The following is a 26299-nucleotide window of genomic DNA, read 5'->3' as shown; positions in this document are numbered from 1 at the left end:
TACATAGAAACATAATCTTAACAGCATTTTAATGACTGTATTTCATTATGTATCAGTTCCTAATAACAAGTTGAGATACAGTCATTGAAATACTGCTGAAACAACAGTTATATTTAGCCTAACCTGGACTTCTAAAAATGTTTCAGTCTTCCAAATTTAGCCCAGTTTAAAGACTCAGAAACTTTTAAAAAAGGTCACTTTGACAGTCTTGGGCGTCAAGAAATTGCAGGTAAAAGGTCAAGATGTCAAGTTCCACAAATGTAGTTCCACTAAAATTAAAAACCCAAGATCAAGCAGAGCAGGTTTTATCTGCCAGAGAGGGAAAGAAATTGGCTGTGAGAGGGAATCCTGTTTGGAGTTAACACTTTTGATTTCAGTAAGTCTGGCTTATCACAAGAAACAGCAGCACACATTTCACACATTCTTTGTCTGACAGCATGCTCCCTGATTTGAGTGTAGCAGCCAATACCTTCTTCCAGCTCTGTGTTTGTTGATGTTTTGGAATGTATCACAGCTGACAGTTTAATTTCAGAAATCAACAGCGAGATAAGAGGATATTTGGGGATTTTAAGGCCTCTTCATGCTCTGGAATTCTATCATCTGCTTCTCACTGGTTGTTCAGTTTATGTGTATGAAAACAAGGATGCTTGCATGATGTGCTGCAGGGGCTCGTCTTCAAAGGATAAAAGTTTATAGCACTCTATTAAAGCATATCTCTTTTGTTCTACTCTCTTTTCTTCCTGAACTTGTATCTCATGTCCCTTTGGAACAAGGCCATCCGCCATTTCATCCAATCCTTTTCATCCCTCTAAGTGTCCTTGTACTGAGCTTATCTCAGCCTACGCCTTCCTCCTCTCTTTGAATTTCTCTGTACCCTCAGTGAGAAATGATCAGGCCAGAACAACACCTTATGCCTCGACTGAGCTGAGCTTGTCAGAAGAAATTCTCAGTCCTTCCCTGCACAGCTTTGTTAAAAAATACAGACATTACCCAAGACTCTTTCTCCCAACTACTTACATGTGAGCTTATGAGAATCAGCAGGGTGACCAACAATCCCCCCACATATCCATCATTATCCAACCGTTTCTACTAATTTTTTCCTTTCCCTGGCAACCCTTTTCATGATGCTTATTTTATAGTTTCTCTTCTAAATAACAGACTCATCAATTTTGACAGGTAGATGTCAAGATGTTTGTATATCAATTCTTGCAAGCCTCCAGTGAACGAAGAATCCAAAAACGGATTAAATTCTTGAAGTGAAGTAAAAGAGGTCCATGATTAACGACAGCAAAACTACATCAGAACCTCAAAGTCTCACACAATTTGTGCTGTATAATCCAAGTCTCCAGTCTTATGCTCAGCACCTTCCAAACCACAAAGCCAGACTCCATTGACAAAATCAGTAATTATACCTCCCTGAACACAGGAGCTGCTGGTCTACTGCTGCCTCCATCGGTTAGCTTGTGTTATTGTGTGACTTCGGTGAATCAAAACTAACCCTTTAAAAGTCACAAAATACGACGAATAAACAAACAAACAAACACTGGCACCAGTAGCTCCCGTGTTCAGTGAAGTAAAATTGCTTTTTTTGGCAATGGAGTCTGGCTTTGAAGAGAACAAGGATGAGTTTTACATCTAGTTACGTTCCCTAGAATACAACTGGATAAATGAGACTTGGATTATACTCCACAAGTTGTGTGAGAGATTGTAAAATCATGTTTTGATATAGTTTTCCATCCATCCATTTACAATCACCTATACGAAACCGGGTCGCAGAGGCAGCAGGCCAAGCAAAGCACCCCAAACGTCCCTCTCCCCAGCAACGCTTTCCAGCTCCTCCTGGGGGATCCCAAAGTGTTCCCAGGCCAGATGAGCTATGTAATCCCTCCAGCGTGTTCTGGGTCTACCCGGGGTCTCCTACCAGTGGGACGTGCCTGGAACACCTCCAACGGGAGGGCGAGTTGTCATTTTGGGAGGGTGAAGTATCCCTTTAACACCTTTATCATTCATTAACGTATAGAAAACACTGTAATCTGCATGCCATAGCTTCTCATAGCTGCTTACATGAAGTTGCAGGCACACAGGACTATTCTCCAACATGTTTCTTAAATTATGACCAGTCATGTAAATAAACTGACTGCATTCATGTAGCACTTCTATCCGAATAACAGTGCAAAATGCTTTACAACCCCTCCCAGGACTTCCAGTGTTCTAGTATCTTGCTCAGTGACACTCTGATATGGACTTAGGAGCCGAAACTCCAATGCTGTGATATTTGGACAACCTGCTGTACCTGCAGGTAACGAAAGTGCTAGAACTGCTTTTTCCGTATTAGTGGTGGGTTTATATGAATTATTCACTTTTTACTTCCCTAAAAAAGAACGTTGAACCATTACTGTTTGTGTAAACACTTAAACACACATTTAAACAAGCTTCAAGGTCTCCATCTCTCTGTCTTTGAGTAGGAATTGCTCTTAAGTTGCTCAGCGTTGAGTGGCGTGCATCCTGATCAGGTGCTGGAGGATTCCTTCCTTACAGTTGTTCATTTTTTAACTTTAAAACAGTCTCGTAGTATTAGTATTTTTATGTATTCTAATGCTTCATATCAACACATGCACATTTCTAACACAGGATGAAAATCTCATTAACACCATCACCTCTTTAAATCCTGTGTCAAAAGTCAGGTTGGCTCATTTACCCTCAAGACTTTCTGCAAGTCTGTTTTTAAGATACAAAGAAGCGAATCAGTCTGTTTGGCGTACCAGCAGGGGGCAGCAGGAGACACTTGACTCTCCAATGAGTCACTTATCACTACATGATAGTTAACATGCCCTGTGCTGATGCTCTCAGAGTGTGAGGGCCTAAGAGGAGGGGAGGGTGAAGCATGGGGGCATGAAGACCAATTAAACAGTGACTGCACAACAGGAGAGGGGACTAAAAATAACCCAACACCCCCTGTGCTTCAGCCCACGCCTGAGAGAGTGTAAGATACCAGACAGACACTGCACTCTGTGTGCCCTCACAGGTGCCAAGCATGATCTCCGTGTTATCTGCATGATCGTGGCGTTGGAATATTTGTCAGCCTTCAGGAACATATACTGTATGTGTTTGTGAACATGTGGCCTGTGGAATAAAATTATCATGCTGAGGTATCACAATTGGCATGCTCCTCCCTGATCTCTTAAACATTAACTATGTCATGATCCTTCACACTTCATCAATATCACAGATCTAGGTGTGTCGGCTTTGTTTGGGAGACAAAGGGCTTCGGGTTAAGCACTGTGTAAGTACACATGCTAGAAAAAGTCCCGTGTTATCAGATGTAATCAAATCTGAATGCTCCTTTCACTGACGTCATCTGGTCCTGGAAAACTATTACAAGAACTAAAGATGTGCCCCTGACATGGAGGAATGTGGTTAACCAGGTCATAAGGTTAATCCTACACTCACCTGGAATGAGAAACTGGAAGGGGAAACTATGTTCGCCTGCCACCAGGGTTCCTGTAAAAGAGGAAGATTTATCAGTTAAACACAGACTGAAAATGCAAATTACATGTACGGGTGCACACATAATGATAATTGTCGGGGTTGTGTGTGAATGGTTCTTTTTATTTCAACTTTACATATCCCTCAGTGAACATTAGCTGTCCAGGTGAGGCACCGTGCCTGTGGGGATCACCTACTTCCCAGTGGGATGGAGTTTCTGAGACAAACAGGCTTTGTTGTTCAAAGACAGCTGAGTCGAGATGGCTTTTGTAGTGAACGAAACTCGCAACTGAAACCAACCGGCCAGTGTCAGAGGAAGCGATAAACAGTTGGCTGTGTGACGGCACAACATGCGTAGCTGGCAAAGTTGGAGCATTTCTCAGCAAAGTTAATCAATGATTTACAAGCACAGTGGGGCCAGCAGTGATCGACCCAAGACTGAGTGCATTCTTCTGCTCTACAGGTCAGCATCACTGTGCAAAGTCTGCCCTTATAGATTAAAGGACATGCAGTATATAAGTCTGGTTCTATTCTACATTTTTCTTACTGGCAACAAATCTAATAAGACCAAAACTGACAACCAACTGTGCACGCAAGCCCAGTGCTTTCAACTTTTCCATAGTTCTACAAATACCCTTTTTTCTTGTGTCTGCACCACAAGAACTAGGAAAGCTCGCAGCTCTTAGCACAAGGGCTGCAAGATATGAAAAAAATTGATTATTGTGACATTGAAAATGCAATATTAGCCACAATTTTTTGTGGGAATGGAAATGTTTGCATTTTAACTAAAGACACTGTCATAACTATGACATGACACGGTCATGAACCTGTCATGAACATTTTTTTTTAAACTGTTATTATTATTATTATTTTATATACTTTATTAATCCCCGAGGGGAAATTCAATTTTTTCACTCTGTTGTCAATTACACACTGGTCCGAACACACACATGCACAAACTGGACCTATACATGCACTAAGTGGAGAGATGTCAGAGTGGGGCTGCCCATGACAGTTGGGGGGTTTGGTGCCTTGCTCAAGGGCACCTCGGCAGTGCCCAGGAGGTGAACTACCAGTCCACACTCCATATTTTGGTCCGGGCGGGGACTTGAACAGGTGACCCCCCAGTTCCCAACCCAAGTCCCTATAGACCGAGCTACTGCCAACCAATTATGTACATGTCATAAACATTTATGACTGCTTTCATTAAGTGTAATTCGGTTTTTGTAATGACAGGCTGACATTGTTTGGGTTGTCTTGATTATGAAAACTTGACATTAATCAAAGTGACATTACCAGAAGATGTCTTTATGTTAAAGTTAAGTTGTCAATATAAGGACATCCCAGGACATTATTCTGTATTATTCAGTCTAGTTTGACTTTTTTTCCAGGCTTTTTTGTTCTGGATTCATACAAAGGTGCACACAGGTTATCATATAAAGTGGAAAACTCTTACTACATCCTGCAGAACACCTTCCCTGGTTAATGTCAACAGCTAAAAAGTGACAAACAGCAATGACTTGAGAAAAAATATTTTATTTTCTTCTGTTAGTAGGCCTAGTGGTGTGACAGCGAAAGGTAAATTAACAACCTGGGAAGAGATAACAACTGCTGATAATGCCGTTAAAGATTTTTATATTTTTGTCATTATGGCCGACCACTGTAACCTTGGCATTGTTCAGGGTTAGTTTGTCAGCACAAGACCATAGACACATACATACATTATACGTGTAGTAGTATTTCTCTCCACCTCTAAATGGATAGGGCTTTAAAAAGTGGTACCAGAACAATAACCAGACCATTTAGGCATAAATAGCCCTGTATGTGCGCAGGGCTATTTATGCCTAAATGGTCTGGTTATTGTTGTTCTTATCTAGTATTGTTTTTATTTGCACTATGGTCCCGCAACTGATTTAATATAATTTTAACTGGTTCACTGGTGTTTTTATTTGACCTCTGTATTTATTTGTTTTATATGCACTCACTTGAACTTTGAGATAGGCCAGTGCAATACCTGTAGTTCCCTTGTTTGTAACCTTACAAACAAGGCCAATGGTTGCACTACTCCTGCAACAGTAGTCTGCAACTGTAACACACTCAGCACACTATGTTGGCAACTTGTCTGTATTGATTGTATGTATGTATGTATGTATGTATGTATGTGAATATTGCAGCTGTTTGCACCATACTGCCCAAGACGAATTTCATGCCACAGCGCTCAGACATTCAGGGAGTGAACGTCTGACCGCTATGTTAGGTTGGGTTTTCTCCGAGATGCTCCGGTTTCCCCAACACTCAAAATCAATTTGGTAATTAATTAAGTAACTGGACAAAATCAATAAAATAAAATAACAACTACATCTTTCAGTTGAGTCGTTTGCATTTCCTGTACACCTCCTGTACGACTAGAAGTGTCGATGATGTCATAAACTGAAATCAGCGGCATCAGTTTGTGACAATAAACAATGATGTCACTGATAACATCATCATTTCAAAGCAATGGCAAGCATTAAAAGATTCTGAATATTTAACATTGTTTGGTAGGTTATATGTTGTTCAAGTAAGCTTTAAGAAATTTTAGGAGCACAAGCTGAAAATTTAAGGGCACACCTTAAATCGTCCTGCAACTGCTATTCACATTTTTGGCCATTTTAACTGTATCATAAACTGTATGTAGTCTACTGTATAGGACACACACAATTTATTTAACTTCTGTAGTTGAGGCGACAGGTCAAACTGATATGATGCTGATTTACATGAGAATTCATGTCAAATGGAGACTGAACCATGAACCTAAATTACAGATTGTCTGTGAGGCATTTTAATAAATTAATCTATCATAATTAAAACGATTGGAGACTGAGAACAAACTGATATAGGAGTTTGGATTCATTTGGATTCAGCCCAAACGTCCGCAGTGCACTTCACCACACTTGCAGACCCCGGAAGTCTGGAAGTGCTTAGGGGTTTTCAGTTCAGAGGAACTTACCCATAGCTCTACAAACGCCCTTTTTTTCTTGTGTCTGCACCACAAGAACTAGGAAAGCTCGCAGCTCTTAGCAAGGGCTGCAAGATATGCAAAAAAAAAAAAAAAAAAACTTGCTGTGATTATTGTGACATATTGCAAATGTAATACGAGTCACAATTTTTGTGGAAATGGTAATTTTTGCATTTTAACTAAAAAAACATCTATAGAAAAATGATGATGATGTGATTATTGCTCAGGTTTGTACCAAACAAGCCTGTTTTCTTACATCTCTGTAGCATCACGTTACTACATCTATAGTGGTATGTTGCCACACATTTTACTTTTATCGAGAAATTGCGGCTCCTGTGATTTGGATTTTGCACTTGGCCATATTGCAATTCTGCTAGCATTTTGATTAACTGCGAAGCCCTACTTAGAACGCTGTTTTCAGGGACTTCTTTAGCTCCAGTTTCAGAGTAGGTACAGTATCCTCCCAGCACAAGAGAAACCTTGAGTGTATGATGATTGGTCAAAAACAGCCAATGAAGCACAAGCAACCGCCAAAAAAATGGAAGATATCAACCAACAGATCGATGGTAAGGTCCAGACTTTACTGAGCATCTATGCGACAGGGGATACAGCGCAAGTTTGCCTCAACATAGCAAAAGAGACACTGCTTTACCAACTGCTGGCTGGCTAACAGTATGTCACTTCCTACCAGGGGTCGAGTTAACCGGATATTTTCGGTCATTGACCGTTTTTTTACAACAATGACCGGAAAATCTGAAGGCCGTCGGTCATTTTGACCGGTTGCAATTACCACCCCTGCCCACTTGGCGGCAGAGTGCACAGTCAGTGGTTTAAGTGGCTGCCGTTTTCACACTGCAGAGAAAAAGTCATTCATCTTCATCGACGAAAAAGTCTAGCGCAACGTCTGCTTCCTACTGGCAGTGCAAATGCAAATAGATAAAGCCCATGAGGGGATGTAGCTCTTGGAGAAGCTCCCCAGTGCGCAGTTCCTCTCAGGGAGTCCCCAGAGATGTCTGGTCCAATAACACCTTTAAGAAGCTGGTCACAGATATTTGGTTTTGTTTATTTACAAAACAGTGTTGTTTCCTTTAAACAGCTGGGCCTTGTGCTTTTGAGGGAAACTTACTAAACAGGAGTAAATATCGAATCTGTTGGGGGCTATTTTCAGCTGCAGAATAATATGCGTTCGGTGATCAATGCCACGTGTTTTCAGAAGCACACGTGGCATTGTGACGATCTCAACAGGAAGTTCTCTCAAGTATGACATGGTGCTTTAAAATAAAACAAACTCTGTTACGTGCATTTTCTCTGAATTAGACTTTGAATACATTTTGAATAAGACATTTTTCCACACTTGCTTACTTCACAACCTCACTTAAATTGATAAGAAGAGCACAAGGAACCATGGGGCCTCTTCACCCCCATTGCACTAAGAGTACCTTGAGAGAGTCGGGACATTAATTCTCTAGATGAGTTGACAGCCCAATCCAATTCTTGCAGACAGCAACACGTCTCACCTCGTTAGGGACGGGCACAAGTTTTTCCGTTAGTCTCAGTTTCCTGAGGGGAAGCACTCAGACTGCATGTGTGTTCAGTTGCATCATGTTTACTGCTAGAGGAAGCAGTCATGCTGTAAAGCAGCGCTGTGCAGGTGCAGCTACTTTATATACTCATCTGTAGAGAGCCAAACTAACACAGGTACAGGAAGAAGAACAGGATGAAGGAAATGATTAAAAGACGGGTGGGTTAGATCATTCATTCGTTTTTATTTGTGTCACGCCTTTGTAAAAAGTAGAGTTGTACCGATAACGACACCAGTATCAGAAATGCCTCCAATACTGCCTAAAATGCTTCATCAGGCATCGGCAAGTACAGCCTATGACCAATCCGGTATCACGTAATGCCTCACATCATTACGTGCATGCAATGTTTTCTCTTTTTTTAGAACATGTAAACTTTTGTTTTGCTTCAGAAAAGCAGCTCTGAAGCTCCGCTCATTGCTCCACTCCACTCCGCTCGCCTCTCTCTCTCACTGTCTGTCCCTCTCTGACAACAGCAGCCCCTCCTCCTCTCATGCACACGCTGCAGTCACACACTGAAAATGAGCGACATGCAGGAGGGAGAAACGGTAAAGGATTTATGCCTGGTACACACTACACGACTTTTCTGCCTGTTCTGAAAGTCACTATGTCACATTACACTATTGTGGAGTCATAAAATTGTGCTGTGACTTGGCCGACAGACATGACACACTACACGATGGTACTCACCAATTATCCCCGGTCGTCTTTCATGAAGTGTGTGATGTCATCGGGTTATTCTTGTCCTATTTTTATTACTTGTACTATTATTTGTGTCACTGTGTCTGTTCATGTGCCAGCCGACATGTTGCTGTAGTCACCTAAAAAGCGCCAGCAGACAGCAGGTGCTACATTTGAAGTATCGTACCTAAACATAAAAGTCACTGATTTCTTCACAAGTTCCTACAAATGTTTCACAATAAAAGCCTATTTAGAAAATGGAATGATTCTCTCAGCCGAGGTTATAAGGGGCTTTTAATTTGAAACAAGTTCACGAAGTGTTGAGTTGGAAATGATGGCGCCATGCATTAACTACAACATTAACATTCTACATTCTACTACAACTATAACATTCTTGTATTTTTTTAATACTGCAATATATATTGCAAAAAATATATATTGCAATGTCAGTTTTTTTTCCAATATCGTGCAGCCCTACATTCTACTGTAGCCTTTAAAATGTCTTTTTTTACCAAATTGTGTGGCTGCACTTTAATCTGTGTCTTGATCTGTGTCAACACTGGATAATAATAATAATAATAATAATAATAATAATTAAAAGTTTTATAGCATTCATTCTACTATTTTGCAGGGCTTGAAATTAACTTTTTTACATGGTAGCACTAAAATTGTGGGAGTACCCACCGTAATTTAAGAAGCACCAACAGTGTAATTGATTTTTTTTTTTATTGCAACAAAAAGTCGTCATTATACTGTATACATTACATTGTATGTGTATAGTACACTTATCATTAACAACTTTGTCAGTTGAAGGCATTTTTAGAAAAAACACCACTGAACCACTGAACACCGCTGTGAATGAAAGAGAAACCTTACTAAGGCGGGCACGTCATCAGAATAGGAGGGACAAGGAGCGGAGTGAATGCATTTCATAAACAACCAACATGGCTACTGATTTTTAAACTGCTATGATAAATGTGTTGAACGAACTGGAATGTACATTTGGCTGCACTGAAAGCTTTTATTGAAAAAAAGGATGTGTTTGCCGTCCTTCCTACGGGGTTTGGTAAAAGTTTAATTTACCAACTGGATCCGTTGATCGGGAAAACGATGGGACTCGGTGAAAACCCTGTGGCTATTGCTGTTTCTCCGCTAGTTGCTCTCATGGATGAGCAGGTCAGGGAAGCGACCAAGCTGGGAATCACAGCCATGCAGCTCGGAGTCCACAGTGAGGAGGATGGCAACACTCTTTCCCAGACATCATCACAGCTCATCTCCGCTGCAGCTTGCTGGTCTGTTTACAGTGGTGTAGTGCTAGCCTACGTCACATGTTTCGTTTCCTCTGATTGGTTTTCCATCTTTCCAATTGCGTGAAGGGGCACTTTGAGTGACAGCCGTTGATACCGCCCCTCGGGAATAGAGGAATGTACACTCCGTGTCCAGACTCAATCGTGTTTTGCGAATTGGGTCTGGCAACGCCAGGCTAGTTCAGTGGTGTTTTTTTCTGAAAAAGTCTTTCAGCGTTCTCTTCATTTTCTCTTCTCTCCGGCATGGGTTGGCTTCGGCTTCTAGTTCTAGTTCTGAGTGACAGAAGGTTGGCTTCGGCTTCTAGTTCTAGTTCTGAGTGACAGAAGTACCGTGGTCGCGGAGTGATTTGAGACTAATCACCAATCTAAAATCAGCATTACAGGTCAAGCTCACGGCTCACGTTTGATTGGTCACTGTCAGCTCACGAGGTAGAGAGAAGCCTGGGAACTTTGTCAATGTAGCCTACTAACTTGAGGGGGGAGCCTGGGAACTTTGTCAATGTAGCCTACTAACTTGAGGGGGGGAAAAAAAACAACTTGTGAATGAGACATTCGAGTCGGGGGGAAAATAGTCACACCAGAATAATTATTTACACTCGCGCCAGTGCTCCCAATCGTATTTTGAGGTTGCACAGAGTCTGCAGGTCCAGAGGGTGGACATTTGGATTCAGCCTCTGACTTGTCACCGCCTCCTGCTGCAGCCGCCTGCTCTCGTCCACTCTCCAGGCGAGGTGCAGTTCGTCTCTAACAAGCCTACTGATGAGTGTTGATGACGTGATCCTCGCAGTTAACCATCACTCACTCTCAGACTCTCCACCTTCTCACACACATTAGCCTGCACTGGCGCAGGTTAATGTGTATGTAGGTTTTACAACATAAAAAAAAGGGAGAAAAATACTAGCTCTGACTCCAAAAATGGTTGCAAAATGCCACCATTTTGTCGCCGTCTAGATCCCTGCTGCCAGATAACAAATCCAAAATTTTGCTCAGGTTCGGCCCACTTGACATGCTGCTGTGTTGTGCTATGGCCTATTCAAGTGCTGGAATTTGTTATTTACGTGACAACGCCTGAACGCAACACAGGCTCTGCTCCAAGTGAGTGTGTGTACAGTGCAGTGCTGCGCTGCTGTGTGAGCATCTTTTGATGGTCATTTACACACTGTCCATAACAACAACTATGTTAGGTAACAAACTGCCTCGGGCTCGGGTCGAGTTCGGACTTAAAAATCAGAAAGTCTGTCGGGTTCGGGCCGGGCTTGGTTATAACTGTCTCGGACTCGGGTCGGGTTCAGTCAGGAAAATGGTCATATTGATTGGGTTAGGCCAGGGCTATGAAAGAATGATCCTTGCTTCCTGAAGGTCATTAACTGAAAACAGTGACAGGATGAAGAACGGACGCTGACATCACTGGTCTTAACTCCTCCAACCGCCAAGCATCTGTGGCATACCACATTATCAGTCAGCCAAAAGTGAGCGTCGCTCGCTTTGTGTGAGAGTGTCTGTGTGTGTGTGTGTGTGTGTGGTGGTCCTCTGTCACCCTTCCTGTCTCGCTCTCTCTGTGCCGCTCAGCCCTTGGGGGCAGAGCAGCCCATTTTCGGAAGAGAATGGGATACGGAAAAAATGGCAGAGATAAAGGGGAGCGCAGAGGGAGGGTGTGTAATGAATTATTTATGTCCTCCTCCGTTTGGAGTGTGGTGTGCCTGTGTGTACTGAGACAGTGAGTGAGTTTTTTTCTTGCTCCACAGATACTGCAAATGTGCTACATATGGTGGTATTTCTTCAATTTAATTTTATATTTTATTTCCCATATTTATTCCTTAGTCGTTTTTGCACACCACGTCTTATAGACTGGTGGGATTTTTTTTGGTTTTAACAGTTTGTGTCACTTTAAATTTTTGAGAAATACAATAACCAGTACCTGAGTTTTCATACCTTAAATTTTTAAACTTCTACTAATTCTTATTTTATGAAAGGAACCCAGATTCTTATGTTTATGGGGCATAAATGCAAGCAGCTATAAGACTTTATGACACTATGCCAGCTTTCTGTACTGTAGTCTATAGTGCTAATAACACATTTAGATCTGTGCCAAGGCCGAGGCTCGATGCCCAGCTGTTGCGTTTAGTATTACTCAAATTCGCTAAAAGCATCCTATACATATTTATACTCATATTTATATTATATTTGCCTTGACTTGACTGTTAACTATATTTATACAAAGTATTTGGCACCCTGAAGATAATGTTTTTTTCTCAATAGTTAAACAAGACCTGCACCATGCACCACTCAGACCAAAGCTCATACCAACAGGTTTGAATGTTTCTGTGTGAGAAGGGTGTGTTCATGTTTGTGCCTGTTCCTTGGTTCAGTCTGAGTAATCTGAGCCTGCTTATAAACCAAATTTCTTACTTCTCCGTTTGACTTTCATCTAACAGATAGTCCTTATTTCACTCACTTCCACTGGGGGCAAAATCCCGTGTAACGGTACATAATTTCAGTTGTTCTAATAATGACACATTCAGATCACACAGGTAGACAGATAGATTAAGTGTCACTCTCCGTTAAGTTCCCTGACGGAAAGGGCTGTCTGTTTGCGGAGTCCTGAGCAAACGACTGGATAAATGAGACTTGGATTATACTGTACGGGTTGTGTGAGAGTTTGAAAACAGATGTTTTGACATAGTTTCGCAGCTCAACGCTGTATGAAGAATTTTCCCCATTTTTTTAGTTTTGAAAAGGAGTTTTACTTCATGATTCAACATACCAGTTGAGATATGTTTCTTTTAAAAGGTAATTGTAGTAGGATTACATTTAAAAACCTTAAGAACAGCAATTATTAAAAAAGAAATCTGTTTTTCCAGCATATGATGATGTAATGTTTGTGAGGGTTATGTGTATTTGTGGTGCACACTTGGGTGATGCCTCAGTGTACAACCATGTTTTGTACACTCACATACAATTCATGCAGTTACATATAATATGGAAACAAGCACTTCAATATTCTACTCAAGCACAGTACTTGAGTAAATGCACTTTCCAGCAGGTGGCATGTTTAAATAGCCTGGTGTATGCCCCATGTTGAAGCACACAGTCCTGAGAGTTAAACATTGAACTGCTTCTTGGTATCTCAACCAGCATGGATTACATGCTCGAATTGCTGCCATTAAGTCCCACAGTGCGATTTGCATTTACAACACATTTCATGCATGCATGCACGGCACATTTCACCTTCTGGTTGCGGGTGGTATCAGCAACAAATACAAAAGATGGAAGATCACGCTCTCAACAAAAGGTCCTGTAAGCTCTCATTTCCGCAGCTAAGCCAGGCATCAGTGCAGCAGGGCAGGATGGTAAAGAAAAAATTAAACCTGTCCTCTGTGGAGCATGTCCAACCTTCTCATCAGACTCTGCTGGACACTGATAACCACGTCTCACCTCAGAGAGGCAGCATGCAGAGAGGCCGGCTGGAACATCACTGCAGGGGACTGCTACTCTGACTGATTGAGGCTTTAACTCCTCACTACACAGCCATAAAAACCTGCTGCTGCCATTGTGAGATTAAGCCTGTTGCAGCAGATTTCCCACAAACCAAATGAGGTGAAAGACAGTCTTCAGTCACGTCATAGTGTTGTTGACAGGCATGTGAAGCTTCTGACATTTCAGTGCTTTCAGAGGAGAGAGAGTTTGTTTCATACAGAGGATGTCAGCTGAGAATCTGCACACGCACATAAGGGTGAGGGGCTGTGCTGTTAAAGGACCATACCAGTGTTTTTTCACGTTCAGACATTTTTCCTTACAGGGATAGTTCGGATCTTTTAAGGTGGGGTTGTTTAAGGTACTTATCCACAGTCGGTGCGTTACATACAGTAGATGTTAGTCGGCATGCCCCCAGTTTGGAGAGGCAGGCTAGCATTGGTTTCTACTCAACTGTACACTGTAGTACAAATCAAATGGATTATCCACTAAGTCTTTAGTGTGCACAAATATGAATGAACATCAACAGTTGCCTGGAAAGTTAGAAAAGTGTCTGCCAATGAATAGTTTTTTGTCTATGCACCGAACGGACAGAACATGTGAGAATACTGGTATGACTTTTAGAATTGTAGGGTGCTTTCACACCTGCCCTGTTTGGTTCAGTTCAATCGAACTCAAGTTTGTTTGCCCCCTGAGTGCGGTTCATGTGGGCAGGTGTGAACACAGCAATCACACTCAGGTGCGCACCAAAACAACTGGACCAAGACCTTCTTGAAGAGGTGGTCTCGGTCCGGTAACAAATGAACTCTGGTGCGGTTTGTTTGTGGTGAGAACGTGTTCCGACCTGGATCTGAACCAACTGCAGTCACATGACGCATTGTTTGGGTTAAACATGAGCATGTTACAGTCCTGGAGGATTATTAATGTGCACCTCCTCCTGTACTGCCTTAATATGCACATTCAGCACATCCAATGCATCAAAACATTGTTTTCTAGTTGGAGCCGCGCCTCGTTTTCAAACTGTATGGTTTGACTAAAATAAACAATGACAGCAATATAGTCCACGATGAGCAGCGCTAAAATCAACCTGCGTAGTTGTCCCTCCATTGTGACATTAGAAAGTGTCACATTTATCTTGCAAGTGTACTCTTCTTCAACGTTTTGTTTACTTCCTGGATTTTTCCCACATGGAAATTCTGACCAATCGAGCTTTCTCGCACAAGGCATTTGATCTTCTAAGCTTGTAAATGCTGCCATGAGGACACGAACCAACTCTAGGCAATTATGCAACTTTGCAACAAACTGGTCCCTGATTCAGACCAAAGCAAGACAACTCTAGCTCTGAAAGCACCCTTAGAATGAAAATCCAAAGCCTGTAAATTAAACCCACCATTCAAGCACGCAGGTGTTTAGATGAGGTCAAACAAGCAGAAATGCTAAAAAAAAAACATCATCAAGCTTTTACTGTCATCACCTTTGTCAGCAACAGACAACGTGCTGTTGAAGTACTGCTCCTCCAGAGCCCATGACGCATCGTTCATTCTGCTGGAGATCCCACATGATCCCTGACAGTTCACCTTGATGGCTGTGGAAAGAGGAGAGAGAAAAACAATCAATCGTCGATCCTTTACGTGTTTGATGATATCTTTACAGCAGGGATTAGTAGGAAACTTCCAACCTCGCATATGAAACTTTTAACAATCATTTTCCTTAACAGTCCCGGGAACACTGCCATGGGAATCATCGTTCACATTAGTTTTATTTGGAAAGAGAAACAGTTGTCACATATAAGCACAGTCAGTTTGGGCACCACAGTGTGACAAATACAGACCACCAGCACTATATACACTGATTAGCATGAGAAAGACTTGCAAAGAGGGACGCCTAACTAAATCATTATGGGCCTCTGGTGCTGGTCATTCTGCTGGAGTGGTTATTAATCACAACAGGCTGTGAATGGTGTTTCTGTCAACAGATGGAAGGGCGGAGGAGAAACTTTATCAGGGAGCTGTTGTGAAACCAAAGAGCTCACTGAAGTGGATCATGGCACTGTTTGTTCGTCACCTGCAGAGTCATGCTACACCTGCGTTTTACAGGGGTGATGATGCTTGTGATGATGCAACAGGTTAGATAAAGCTCCGGTTTTTATAAAGATTACTGATAATATAAACAGAAGAATGCATGAACGAATACAAAGGGCCTTACTCTTTTTTTCTCAACTGAACCTGGATCAGATGTTTTCCTGCCTGTTTAAATCTGTGCTAAATGCCTAAAAAACTGATTTGGGCAAAAAAGAAAATACATAACAGCATAGTACTGGTTGTTGTTGCTCTTTGCTGTAAAGCAAAGGGAAGTGAGCGTGGCTTTTAATGTGAGGTAAATGCATTTGGAGTTGTTTTCTGTGGCAGTTGATGATTTAACCACAAGAAAGCTGGTGAATCTAAGCAGCTCCTGTGCAGCTGCTTCGAGAACAGGAAATGATGTTGTCTTCTCACACTTGAGTCAAAGATCTAAATGATAAAAACATTTCTACTCCACACAAAAGCCTTTAAAGGTTCACACTGGTGCTGATCATGTTCTACGACCACAGACCAGGGGTTCTCACAGTTATGATGACTCAGAACCAGAGTTGCTAACAGACAGCTATTTGACAGAGACAGCAAACTAGCTGGACAACATGGCTACATGAAAGTATGATGCATGTATTAACCTGTGTGGACCTTGAGCTAATGAGTAAGGAGAAATCTGGACCTCGTGGCTGGACCAGTTGGGAACCACTTCCCAAAGCATACCCTGATTTGTCGTCTATTTTACTCTAGCTGGGACCATATTCTACAAAATGAACATCATGCTGTGTTGAGGGAGACTTTAAACTAGTGATTGAGACCATAACATAATACGAAAATATTTACTGAGGAAGTGAGAATTAGGGTAATTCTCGTATGCAGTCTGACTTCTTTCTACAACCAGTGGATTTGCCCCCTACTGGCTGTTAGAACGAATGCAAGTTAAAGGCACTTCCGCATCAGCTTCACTTCTCAGACCTAGATATAATCTGTTGGTAAACATCAACAGTCCACCAACAAGGAAAAGGACTGAAGTACACCACAGAAACAGCACTGCAGCTCTGTACTCTGAACACAGCCTCTCTGTCTGTCTGCCCCCCTCCCTCTCTATCCCTCTTGTCTTTCTGTTGATCTGTCTGTGAGGAAATGAAATCTCTCTGATAATGCATGCATACACACGCGCACACAAACCAAAACTGTGACAGAAGCCCGAGGATTAAACAGAAAGATGGCCCAGCCTCAGTATTATCTCAGTATTCTCATAAGCAGACAGACGGTTAGGGATAAGTATCACTCTTAATGTTTTGTGACCCCAGTGTGACATCTGAATCTCTCCTTCGTTTTTTCCTTTCATGGTTAGCGCGTAGAATATTTATCGTGTTTACTGTGCAAACATCTTCTAATGAGCACTAAACACAAGGTGCAGCTGAGGGTGATGGAAAGGTCATTAGTTTTACAGGACACTAACCAAAGTACTGTGCAAATTAAAATTTGACTTGATGGTGTTGCAACATGAAACGTTAAAAGATCACCAAGTCCCTGAAAAGCACCCTGAAGAAGACATGAATGTAACAAAATTTCATAGCTAATGGCACTAGAAGAAATGTCTCTGAAGCCAGTAGGATTTATCCTCAAGTCACCATAAATATTATGTGCAAAAGTTCATGGCAATTCTTCAAATAGTTGTTAAGATATTTCAGTTGAAACCAAAAATGTCAACCGGCTGGTGGAGCAAGTTGTAGAGATGCACCAAAGCAGTGGAATGACATGACAAGGAACTTTACATTACATTACATTGATGCAAGCATCCTAGTAATCCACTACTCGGATTGTTTATTGATTTGCAGCATCCCCTACAATGGTCTGATACGAGCAGAGATATTCAGGATAGTAACCTCATAGGAGTGAAACAAAATGTCTACCTGTTGTTGTCATTTTGCCCGACCCTGCGTGTCATTTTTTGATTTGGTACCTGAGAAGAATTCTGGTATGATACAAAAAATCAAGACACAAGCTCTGATGTAAAAAAACCCCATCATGCCTCAGAATGTGTTTGACCAATCTCAGGCTCACACCCACGCAGGATCCTGTGCTGGCATCACAGAGCACACACACTCACACAAAGTGGCAGATGGCTGGGCTCTCCACACCGGCACGACTGTTGGCACAGTTTGGGAGAAGAGGGAGGAACCTCTGCTGCTGGTAACAACAAAAAACAAAAAATCTGCAGCGAGACGGAGCGCTGCCCTTCAGCCACGCAGACTATTGTCCATTTATGTGGTCATTAACTAAACCCGGCAATCTGCTCCTCCGGCCATCTGCCTCATTCATGAAGGAGAATAATACCTTTATACTAGGGCTGCCACTAACGATTATTTTCATTGTCGACTAATCTGTCGATTATTTATGCGATTATTCGACTAATCCTTTCATCGAAAAATGTGTTAAAATGTTGAAAAATGTCAGTCTGTCTCGCCCAAACCCCAAAATTACGTCATCTAATATCTTGTTTCATACTCACACCAAAGGGTTTTAGTTCACCATCATGGGAGAGTGTGTAAAGCTGCCAATATCTGAACGTAAGAAGCTGCAGCAAGAGTATTTTGGGGTACTTTTATAGTACTTTGCTATGAAAAATGACTCAAACCGATTAGTCGACTACCAAAATAGTCACCGATTACTTTAATAGTTGATTAGTCATCGATTAGTCGACTAATTGTGGCAGCCCTACTTTATACTCCACATTAACACACCCTGAAAGCTCACCGGAGTCATCACACAGAAGCAACAGTAGACGTGTGAAGTGGACAAATATGACAGAAAAACAGAGCCATTATTGCAACGAGATATTGTTTACAGCTGTCTGTTGTGGAAAAGTGAAGAGCTCAGCCTATGAAAGGTCAGCGCAGGGGTAATCTGTTAATATCCCCGGCAGCAGCAGCAGCAGCAGCAGGAAGAGCGGCTGCAGCACAGCTGAATAGTGAATAGTTGTGTCATAAGAGATGGGCTGCTTTGGCAGAGAGACTGGCTGTCTGCGGCTGAATAATGGCCTGACCTCTCCAACAGACGCATGGAGCCAGATGGGCCAGGAGTGGTGATGATGTGTTTGACGAAACGCACATCCAGACATGTCATCACGTTTCACTGCAGATACCATGAGGGCAGTAAGTCCATGACATAATTAATAGAGAACATCAGTAACTATAATCCAGCGTGACACCTAGAATGGCATTTAGCCTATTATATTAACGAATGAATTAGGAGTCAAACCAGTGATCTTGAGGTTATGTAGCAGGATATGCCACCTAGAACATCAGGTCACATGACACCAGAGGTGAGACTGTCATTGATTTGGAAGTCACAAGTAAGTCTCAAGTCTTTGCACTCAAGTCCCAGGTTAAGACAGACAAGTCCAAAGCAGGGCTCAACATTAAGGACTGCCCAACTGCCCAGAGCAAATATAATGCCACGTCAAGCCAGTAAATCTAGCAACTCATTTGCCCGATCTGGCAAAGTGGTAAAAATTAAATTAAACACAGGAGCTGATGATGGAAGCAGGGAAGGAGTGAGCCATTTCACTTCTTTCTCATCGCTAGAGTTCAGAGATGTGCAGCACCAATCAGGCACTTGAAAAAGGGGCGGCGGGTAAAGACCAACTGAAGCTCAAAAAATCAATGCCGCATTTTTGTGAGGCAAAATTGTATCATCACTCAATGCCAAGTATATTTTTTTTATTATATAAATTAGTGATATTACAAATACAAATTCAGTCTACTAGATGCAAAAAAATGGCTGACATGACACGAATAGACTGAAAAGGTTTCCTTTTGGGACACAATTTATAGTTAAAAAAAGTTGTAAATCACAACATATTTTATCGCAATACTCAACATATCGCAACATATTTAGAATCACAATAATATTGTATCGTGACTTAAGTATTGTGATAATATCGTATTGTGGATCCTCTGGTGATTCCCACCCCTACTTGATAACTGCTCATAAATAAAAATTTGGATAGGCCCAAGTAAATTTCTGAACCCTTTGCCCGACTGCACACATGAAAAAACAAGTCTGAACCCTTCGACATCATGTCCCAAGTCCTAAACTTTGAGTTTCAAGTCCATATGTGTTCCTCAATATATGTAATGCCATTTTAACATCCGAGTGATATTATATTAAATGTACAAATAATGAATGCTGTTCAAAATTTGTCGTATTTTTTAAATCAAGTTTATAAATGGCAAAAAATTTTCAAACTGGCTCGTCCGTTCTTCATAGTTCTGTCCTACAACTTGCTTCAAACAAAGTGGACCTGTGGTATAAGTGTCCACTTCAGGAATTGATTCATGGCACACTTTTTAAATAACATATTTTTTTAAATCTTCGACCTTCGGGGAAATTAAATAAGCATTTTTAAGCCAAGAGGCCAAAGTCCAAGTAAAGTTACGAGCCCACTGGTGGTATAATCCAAGTCAAGTTGCAAGTCTTTTTTCTTTTTTTTTAATTTTCTTTGTAATTTTCTCTTTTTTTTTTTCAAACAAACCAACAACAAGCAAAAAACCCAAAGAAATAAACAAACAACAACATAATATAACCAATAAGATACACCACAAGTCGAAAAATTTCAGCAAACTACAACAAGACAGGACAAAGGAAACAAAAGACGGGGAAAACAACCGAGGCAGAGCATTATGTACATAAATATATCGATGCATGTTTATACACAAAAATATATACATGCATGATACATATTTTACATGGTACATTTAATAAATATAAAATTGTGTACCATACTATGTACTAGGGCTGACTCAAAAAATTTGAAGCTTCGAAGCTTCATTCGATGGTACAGGCTCGATTGTGAAAAAAAATAAATAAATTAGAATATTCAGCCTTTTTTTTCCTCCCGTTTTTTGGGGGGACCATCTCCGACAGGAAATAGAAAGCTCAAGGTGCAGTGAATGGAGACCTATTATCCTGCTTGAACACAGACAACTAAATTCTTTCAACAATGTGACTCAAAATAATGATAAAATAGATTTTATTGATGTAAAATAATATGCTGATGGTGACATTTTCCACTGGTCCACTGCGCTCTGAGTCGCGCATCTGTCTGCTTGCGTTGCAGTGCGCGCCGAGGGTTTTAATTTTTAGTGTTAAATCAAAAGTTAAACACTACTTATCAGCAACCAGAATCGAAGCTTCAATTTTCAAAAATGAAGTCGAAGGTCAGCCCTACTATGTACACTAATTAACACCTCAGATTATGAGAAAGGGTGCAACTCATCAGTACATCAGGTTACAGAAGTATAAGGGCCCCATATTTACATGTAGATGTCTTTTTTGATTTTATCAAGCTGAGTATGAAGTCAGCAAATTTATATCTCAAGTCCAAGTCATGTGACTCAGCATCTCTGCCTGACACCCTGCTGTGTTTAATCCTTATTCCTAGGCTTTCTGGTGGAGTGGAGGAATGTAATAGTGAGTAGCACCAACATATGGGTGGTGCATCTACACTAAAATACACCGAAGCAGATGTCATTGTTTATTCAAAAAAAATATTTTTCTGGTAGGTTTTATTGCATTTCTCTTGGGTGACTAGGCATCTTTTCCACTGCAGCCAAGCATGAAAACCACAGCAATATGCAAGCTTTCTTTCTGTCTTCCTTTAAAAATCATTTTCACTCATAAAGGCTGTGTGTATTGAAAATGACCACAAAAACAGGTGGATCAAAAAGTGCTTAATGACAGCATTTCTGTGCAAACTCAGAACATCAGTCAAGCAGCTTTGACAGGTGGCAGGAACGTGCTTAAATACACGAAAAGAACAAAAACTTAAAATAAAATATAGTAACAGCATGAGTAAGTAATGGAACCATTTGGTAATGAATGCTTTGGGCACAGTAAGGACAGTGTGGTTTATGATCGGTGCCCAAACTGCACCACTTGAATCAGTTTCCAAATCCATCTGAAGCGAGAAACAATCCTTGAAGTTCCAGATCCACGCTTTGATCTGCGATGCCCAGCTCTAACAAGTAGTCCTTTAACAAACTTCAGAAGTTTAAAGACTAAAATACTGCAGTGCAATTCCCAAGATCTTTGTGAAGCCGACAGTTTCCAACTCGTCTGCACACCAGCAGCTACCGGATCACACCTTGTTACTGCCAGCAAAGGAATCTAAGCCAGGAGCCATCTCTCCACAGAATAAACCACAGCCTGAGGGAGACTGACACTCAGTAGTAAGAGGGAAGCCAGCAGCAGAGCGTGCTCTGACTCAGCAGCTGCCTAGATTTGTTGCCAACACACTGGAGTCTGTCCAGGTCCTCTCCACGGTTCAATGAGAGTGTCTGTAGGCGGAGATGATTGTGGTGCTACTACTCATTAGATTTTACGAACTAGACTGTGTGGGCAGACGTATGGAGGAGAGAAAATGTAACCCGTAGCGTCTCCAGATCTGGCTGCGTTGTGCTGTATCAAAGGGTTCTGTGATGTGGGTGAGAACAGGGTGTTGGTGGGTCATGGAGGATGTGGGTGGGAGCCAAAGGTGTGGTACTGATGAGTATGTGGATAATTCAGGAAGGTGAGACTGTCTGTTGTGTGCCATTGTCTATCTGTAAAGTATATCCTGTTTTTAGTGCACTTGGCTGGAGGAAAGTCCCAGAGGGGATGATCAAGTCAAACAAACATGTCGTAAGATAAGAAACAGATTCAGCAGAGAAAAAGATAGTGAAACAATACTTGACTTCTGGTACTGAGTCTGACACCAAAATGCTACTTTAGACATATCACTGTAAGAAATATCAGCATTTTTTTCTCTCCTTTCAACAAAAGAAGCCAAACTTTACAAATTCTAAATACCAAAGAAGAACGTTGCATGAATAAAAAGTCTAAAAGAGGAACATTTCTTTATTGAAATCAGGAATAAATACGAATCTAACCAGAAATTCATGCCAGCCTTCCGTTCTTGACAGCTTTGATCCTAAGTGCTATCAATACAATTTGGTCAGCACAAAAAATGCCCTTAGGTTCAATACCCAGCCCTACTTCTCTTTTCACCAATGTTCTCTACCCTGTTGCATCAAATCCCAGTGAAGAAGTCTGGGTGGTAGCTTTGACAAACTCAACATGGACCAGGATGAAGTCAGTCATCCAATCTTGCTTTGTGCAACTTCGTAACATCTCGAAAATGTTATGTTTTTTATCTTCTAAGAATCTAGAAACTGTCAGCCACGCTGTCATTACATCCTGCGTAGACTACTGTAACTTACCGTATTCCTGTCTCACCCAACACAACCCCTCCAAACTTCAACGAGTTCAAGATGCTGGAGCAAGACTACTCACAAAATCCAGTAGATGAGTCCATATAACACGTAGTTAAGCATCTCTACACTGTATCAATCATTTTCAATCATTTCTTTTAATGAAAACTTTAAAACCATGTTTGGGAATGACCCCTAATCATATCACTGACTCCCTAACCTCCTAACCCCTTATGAGCCTGAATTAGAGTTCTCATTCTCAACCTGAACCCGACAGGTCCCAAAAAGCCAGACGGGTGGGACCGAGTTCATGGACAAAAATGTGCGCTGATTGGCTGGGTCAGGTAGGGTCTTGTATAGCCAGCCTTGTGAGACAATAGATGAGGTGGGGCTGGTGAACTGTCAACGTCGGTGTCAGAGGGTGCAGCCAGGCTCCATTCCGGGCTCGCTATCCTTTATCCTGGCCAGAGCAGCGAGCTTCTCTTGCTTGAAAACACAGTGTGGAAAGTCGGTGATCCACCGAGCTGATCCATTTTCCATGGCGTTAGAAGCCGATTAGTGCTTTTTAGGGGGACGGGACTTGGTCGGGCTCAGTCTCAGTATTTTATGTCATGATCTCAGATGAGTCAGGCTCAGGATTCAACTCACACAGGTCGGTTTGGTTCGGGTTGTAATTTTTTCGGCCTGCTGAGAACTCTATCCTGAATGCAGCATGAGATCCTTGGGCAGAGATTAGGCAATAATGCTTATGTGCAACACACACTGCCGCCGGCACGGCGCTGTGGCCGTCAAGTGCTGCCCCCCAGCACACATTGGCAGCAGCGCACAGCGGCGCACAGCGGCGCACAGCGGCGCCGTCGACACTAAGTGTACTTCCCACCCCAGCCCGCTAGGTGGCTGTACCTACACTAGTTGCCAACGGTTGCCAACTGCTAGTAACGGAAGAAGTGGAAAAACTTTGAGGCAACAACAACTTGGATTTCACGGGTGAGTTTCTTATCAAAATCGTCTTATTAAAAATTTGAAAAACTTAATAACGTTAAGCATCCAGATACCCCTTTGAAAGCTGCAACCGGAGTTGATACTACAACGCTGGTGTGGGTTTGTTCATAGAATATAATGGAGGTGCGTGGCATATGAGAATCTAATGACGCGTGGCATATGGCGGTAGTGTGTGTTGCACTTTAGGTCAAGGCAACAAACCAGAGGAGACTTTTTGGAGTCACGGCCCCAGAATTCTGGAATGACCTGCCAAAGGAGATCAGGCCAGCAATTCTTCTTTAGAATATCTCTAAAAAAGGCACTTTTTCCATTTTAATTAACTTGTTTTTACTGTGTTTTAGTAATTCATACCTCATTTGTCTTTATTATTTTATCAAATCTACTTTTTCAAGTATTTTCTTCTGTGTTTTTGTGTCTTTGTAAAGCATGCTGTAACTTGTTTTTGAAAAGCGCTAAATAAAGTTATAATCATCATTAATATTACTTATAACGTGGCCAATTACCACGTGCATAAAGACTTATCATTGTCAGTTCACCCTATGTTTAGGTTCCCCAGTGAGGACTAGCTTAACTGTTAGCAATTAGCAATTTCTGTGAGTGGGCAAGTACTGTGGTTGAATGTTGACTCTAAGAATATCTTGGAGATATTTTTTGCCTCACACTTTTTGGTGAAGTTGTTGATGCCATTCCAGCTTTCATTTTCTGTCTCTCCCTGCGCAGGAAATTTGTCCTTCAGGGCGTCTTTCCTGAAACTAAGTGCCAGTTACACAATACTGTTGTTTGCTCTGCCATCAGATTTTCCAAACAAAGAGCAGCTTTATTTCACGACTGAGTTTCTGTACAGAAAATTATGTTTGCACAAGCATAACGATACTAAACACTTGAGTGAGAAAAATGACTTTGGCAACAACTGATTAACTTTTCAAGGAAAAACAGGCCGCACTGTGAAAAACCATTAAGTCAGAGCTTGCTGTCTGTTACATCAGTGCATGGGAAAAATGAGTCAGCTTGGGAGTTAATGGGGAAGCGCGCAGGGAAGCTGTGCTGATAATGTCAGTTCCTTATTTACACTGATTAAACTGAGTCCAGTTTCAGCTGACGGCTGGAAGCACAAAGGAGCCTCAGTTTGCTCAAGGTCTGAACTTTACCAGAACAAAGCAGAATAAGGAAACCCCCCGACCTCTCAGACACAACACACCAGAGGAGGACTCTGTCTTACATCCACTAGGATTTCATCCTTAAGTGGGTCAGGAGTGTGAATGAGATTAGAAGAGGCTGTTTGAATTGATCAACATTCCTCACATGCACTAAAAGGCTCCTCGGACGTCATATATACATTCCAGCATAATGAGGCACAGAAACTCCCAGAGCAGTGTCTGTGTGATAAGACCGGACTGTTTTAAATGAAGCCTCTGCAGAACGGCTACAAACCACAAAACCTGAGGAGGATGCAGCAGTTCAGTTAACATTACACATAGCTGGTTGGGAAAACTTATAATCAATTAACCTGATGGATTTTTATACCTGATGGCTCAACATCTTAAACCTGGGATGCTCCTAAACATGTAGTACATCTAATTTATGTGAAACTTCTTACATTGATGGCAGCATTGAAAGCACCTATATTGACTTCACCCCCCAAATGACCATTTGTGTATCAATTACTCACTCCATGTTACACTAAATTTGCAAAGGAAACTTTGTTCCCCTTGCATACCTCTGGTGAACGAAGAAAATTCTTAATGAATTAAAGTAAAAGGGTCTGCGGTAAACAACAGCAAATCTACATCAAAAAATCTGTTTGCAAACTCTCACACAACTCATCAGTATAATCCAAGTCTCATTTATCCCGCCATATGCTCAGTGCTTCCCGAACAGACAGCCCTTTACGACAGGTAACTGAAGTTAAAGTGAAACTTGCCTATGCTCTCTTAAATGAAAGACGCCATTGACAAAAATAGTAATTTTACCTCACTAAACACAGGAGCTGCTGGTCTACCACTGCTTCGATCAGTCAGTTTGTGTTATTGTGTACTAACACAAACAAACTACCAATCGAGGCAGTAATCAACCAGAAGCTTCCGTGTTCAGCGAGGTAAAATTACTGTTTTTGTTAACAGACTCTGACTTTGAAGAAAGCGTAGATGAGTTTCACTTTCACTTCTGTTCCCCGTCAGAAAAGGTTGTCTGTTTGAGAAGTGCTGCACATACGACTGGATAAATGTCCGGATTGTGTGAGAATTTGTAAATGGAAGTTTTGATTTGGTTCTGCTGTTGTTTCAGGGGCTGTACTAGGGCTGCACGGTATATGCGGTAGACAGTAGAAATGATATAAATTTGGCCCACGGTAGAGATTTGCGCTCTACCGTCCTATCGTCGATGACGTCATCGCACCTGCCTCAGTGTGAAAATGACTGCGAGCACAGAGATAGCAGAGCAAGAG

The 26299-nt window shown here is 41.6% G+C and overlaps 1 protein-coding gene across 1 annotated transcript in view; it reads right to left on the bottom strand.

Moving 5' to 3' along the window:
* Window positions 1-26299, bottom strand: part of arrdc1b (arrestin domain containing 1b) — a 63498-nt gene that overhangs the window by 11299 nt on the left and 25900 nt on the right. Inside the window, exons 2-3 of the mRNA XM_050053410.1 lie at window positions 15001-15111; window positions 3451-3501 (exon numbers count right to left, since the gene is read on the bottom strand). Coding sequence (XP_049909367.1) covers window positions 3451-3501; window positions 15001-15111 — 162 coding nt within the window. The remainder of the gene's footprint in view (window positions 1-3450; window positions 3502-15000; window positions 15112-26299) is intronic.

Source organism: Epinephelus moara, chromosome 9 (genome assembly GCF_006386435.1).
Source record: "Epinephelus moara isolate mb chromosome 9, YSFRI_EMoa_1.0, whole genome shotgun sequence".
NCBI classification, from domain to species: domain Eukaryota; kingdom Metazoa; phylum Chordata; class Actinopteri; order Perciformes; family Serranidae; genus Epinephelus; species Epinephelus moara.
This window is presented reverse-complemented; position numbering and strand designations above follow the sequence as displayed.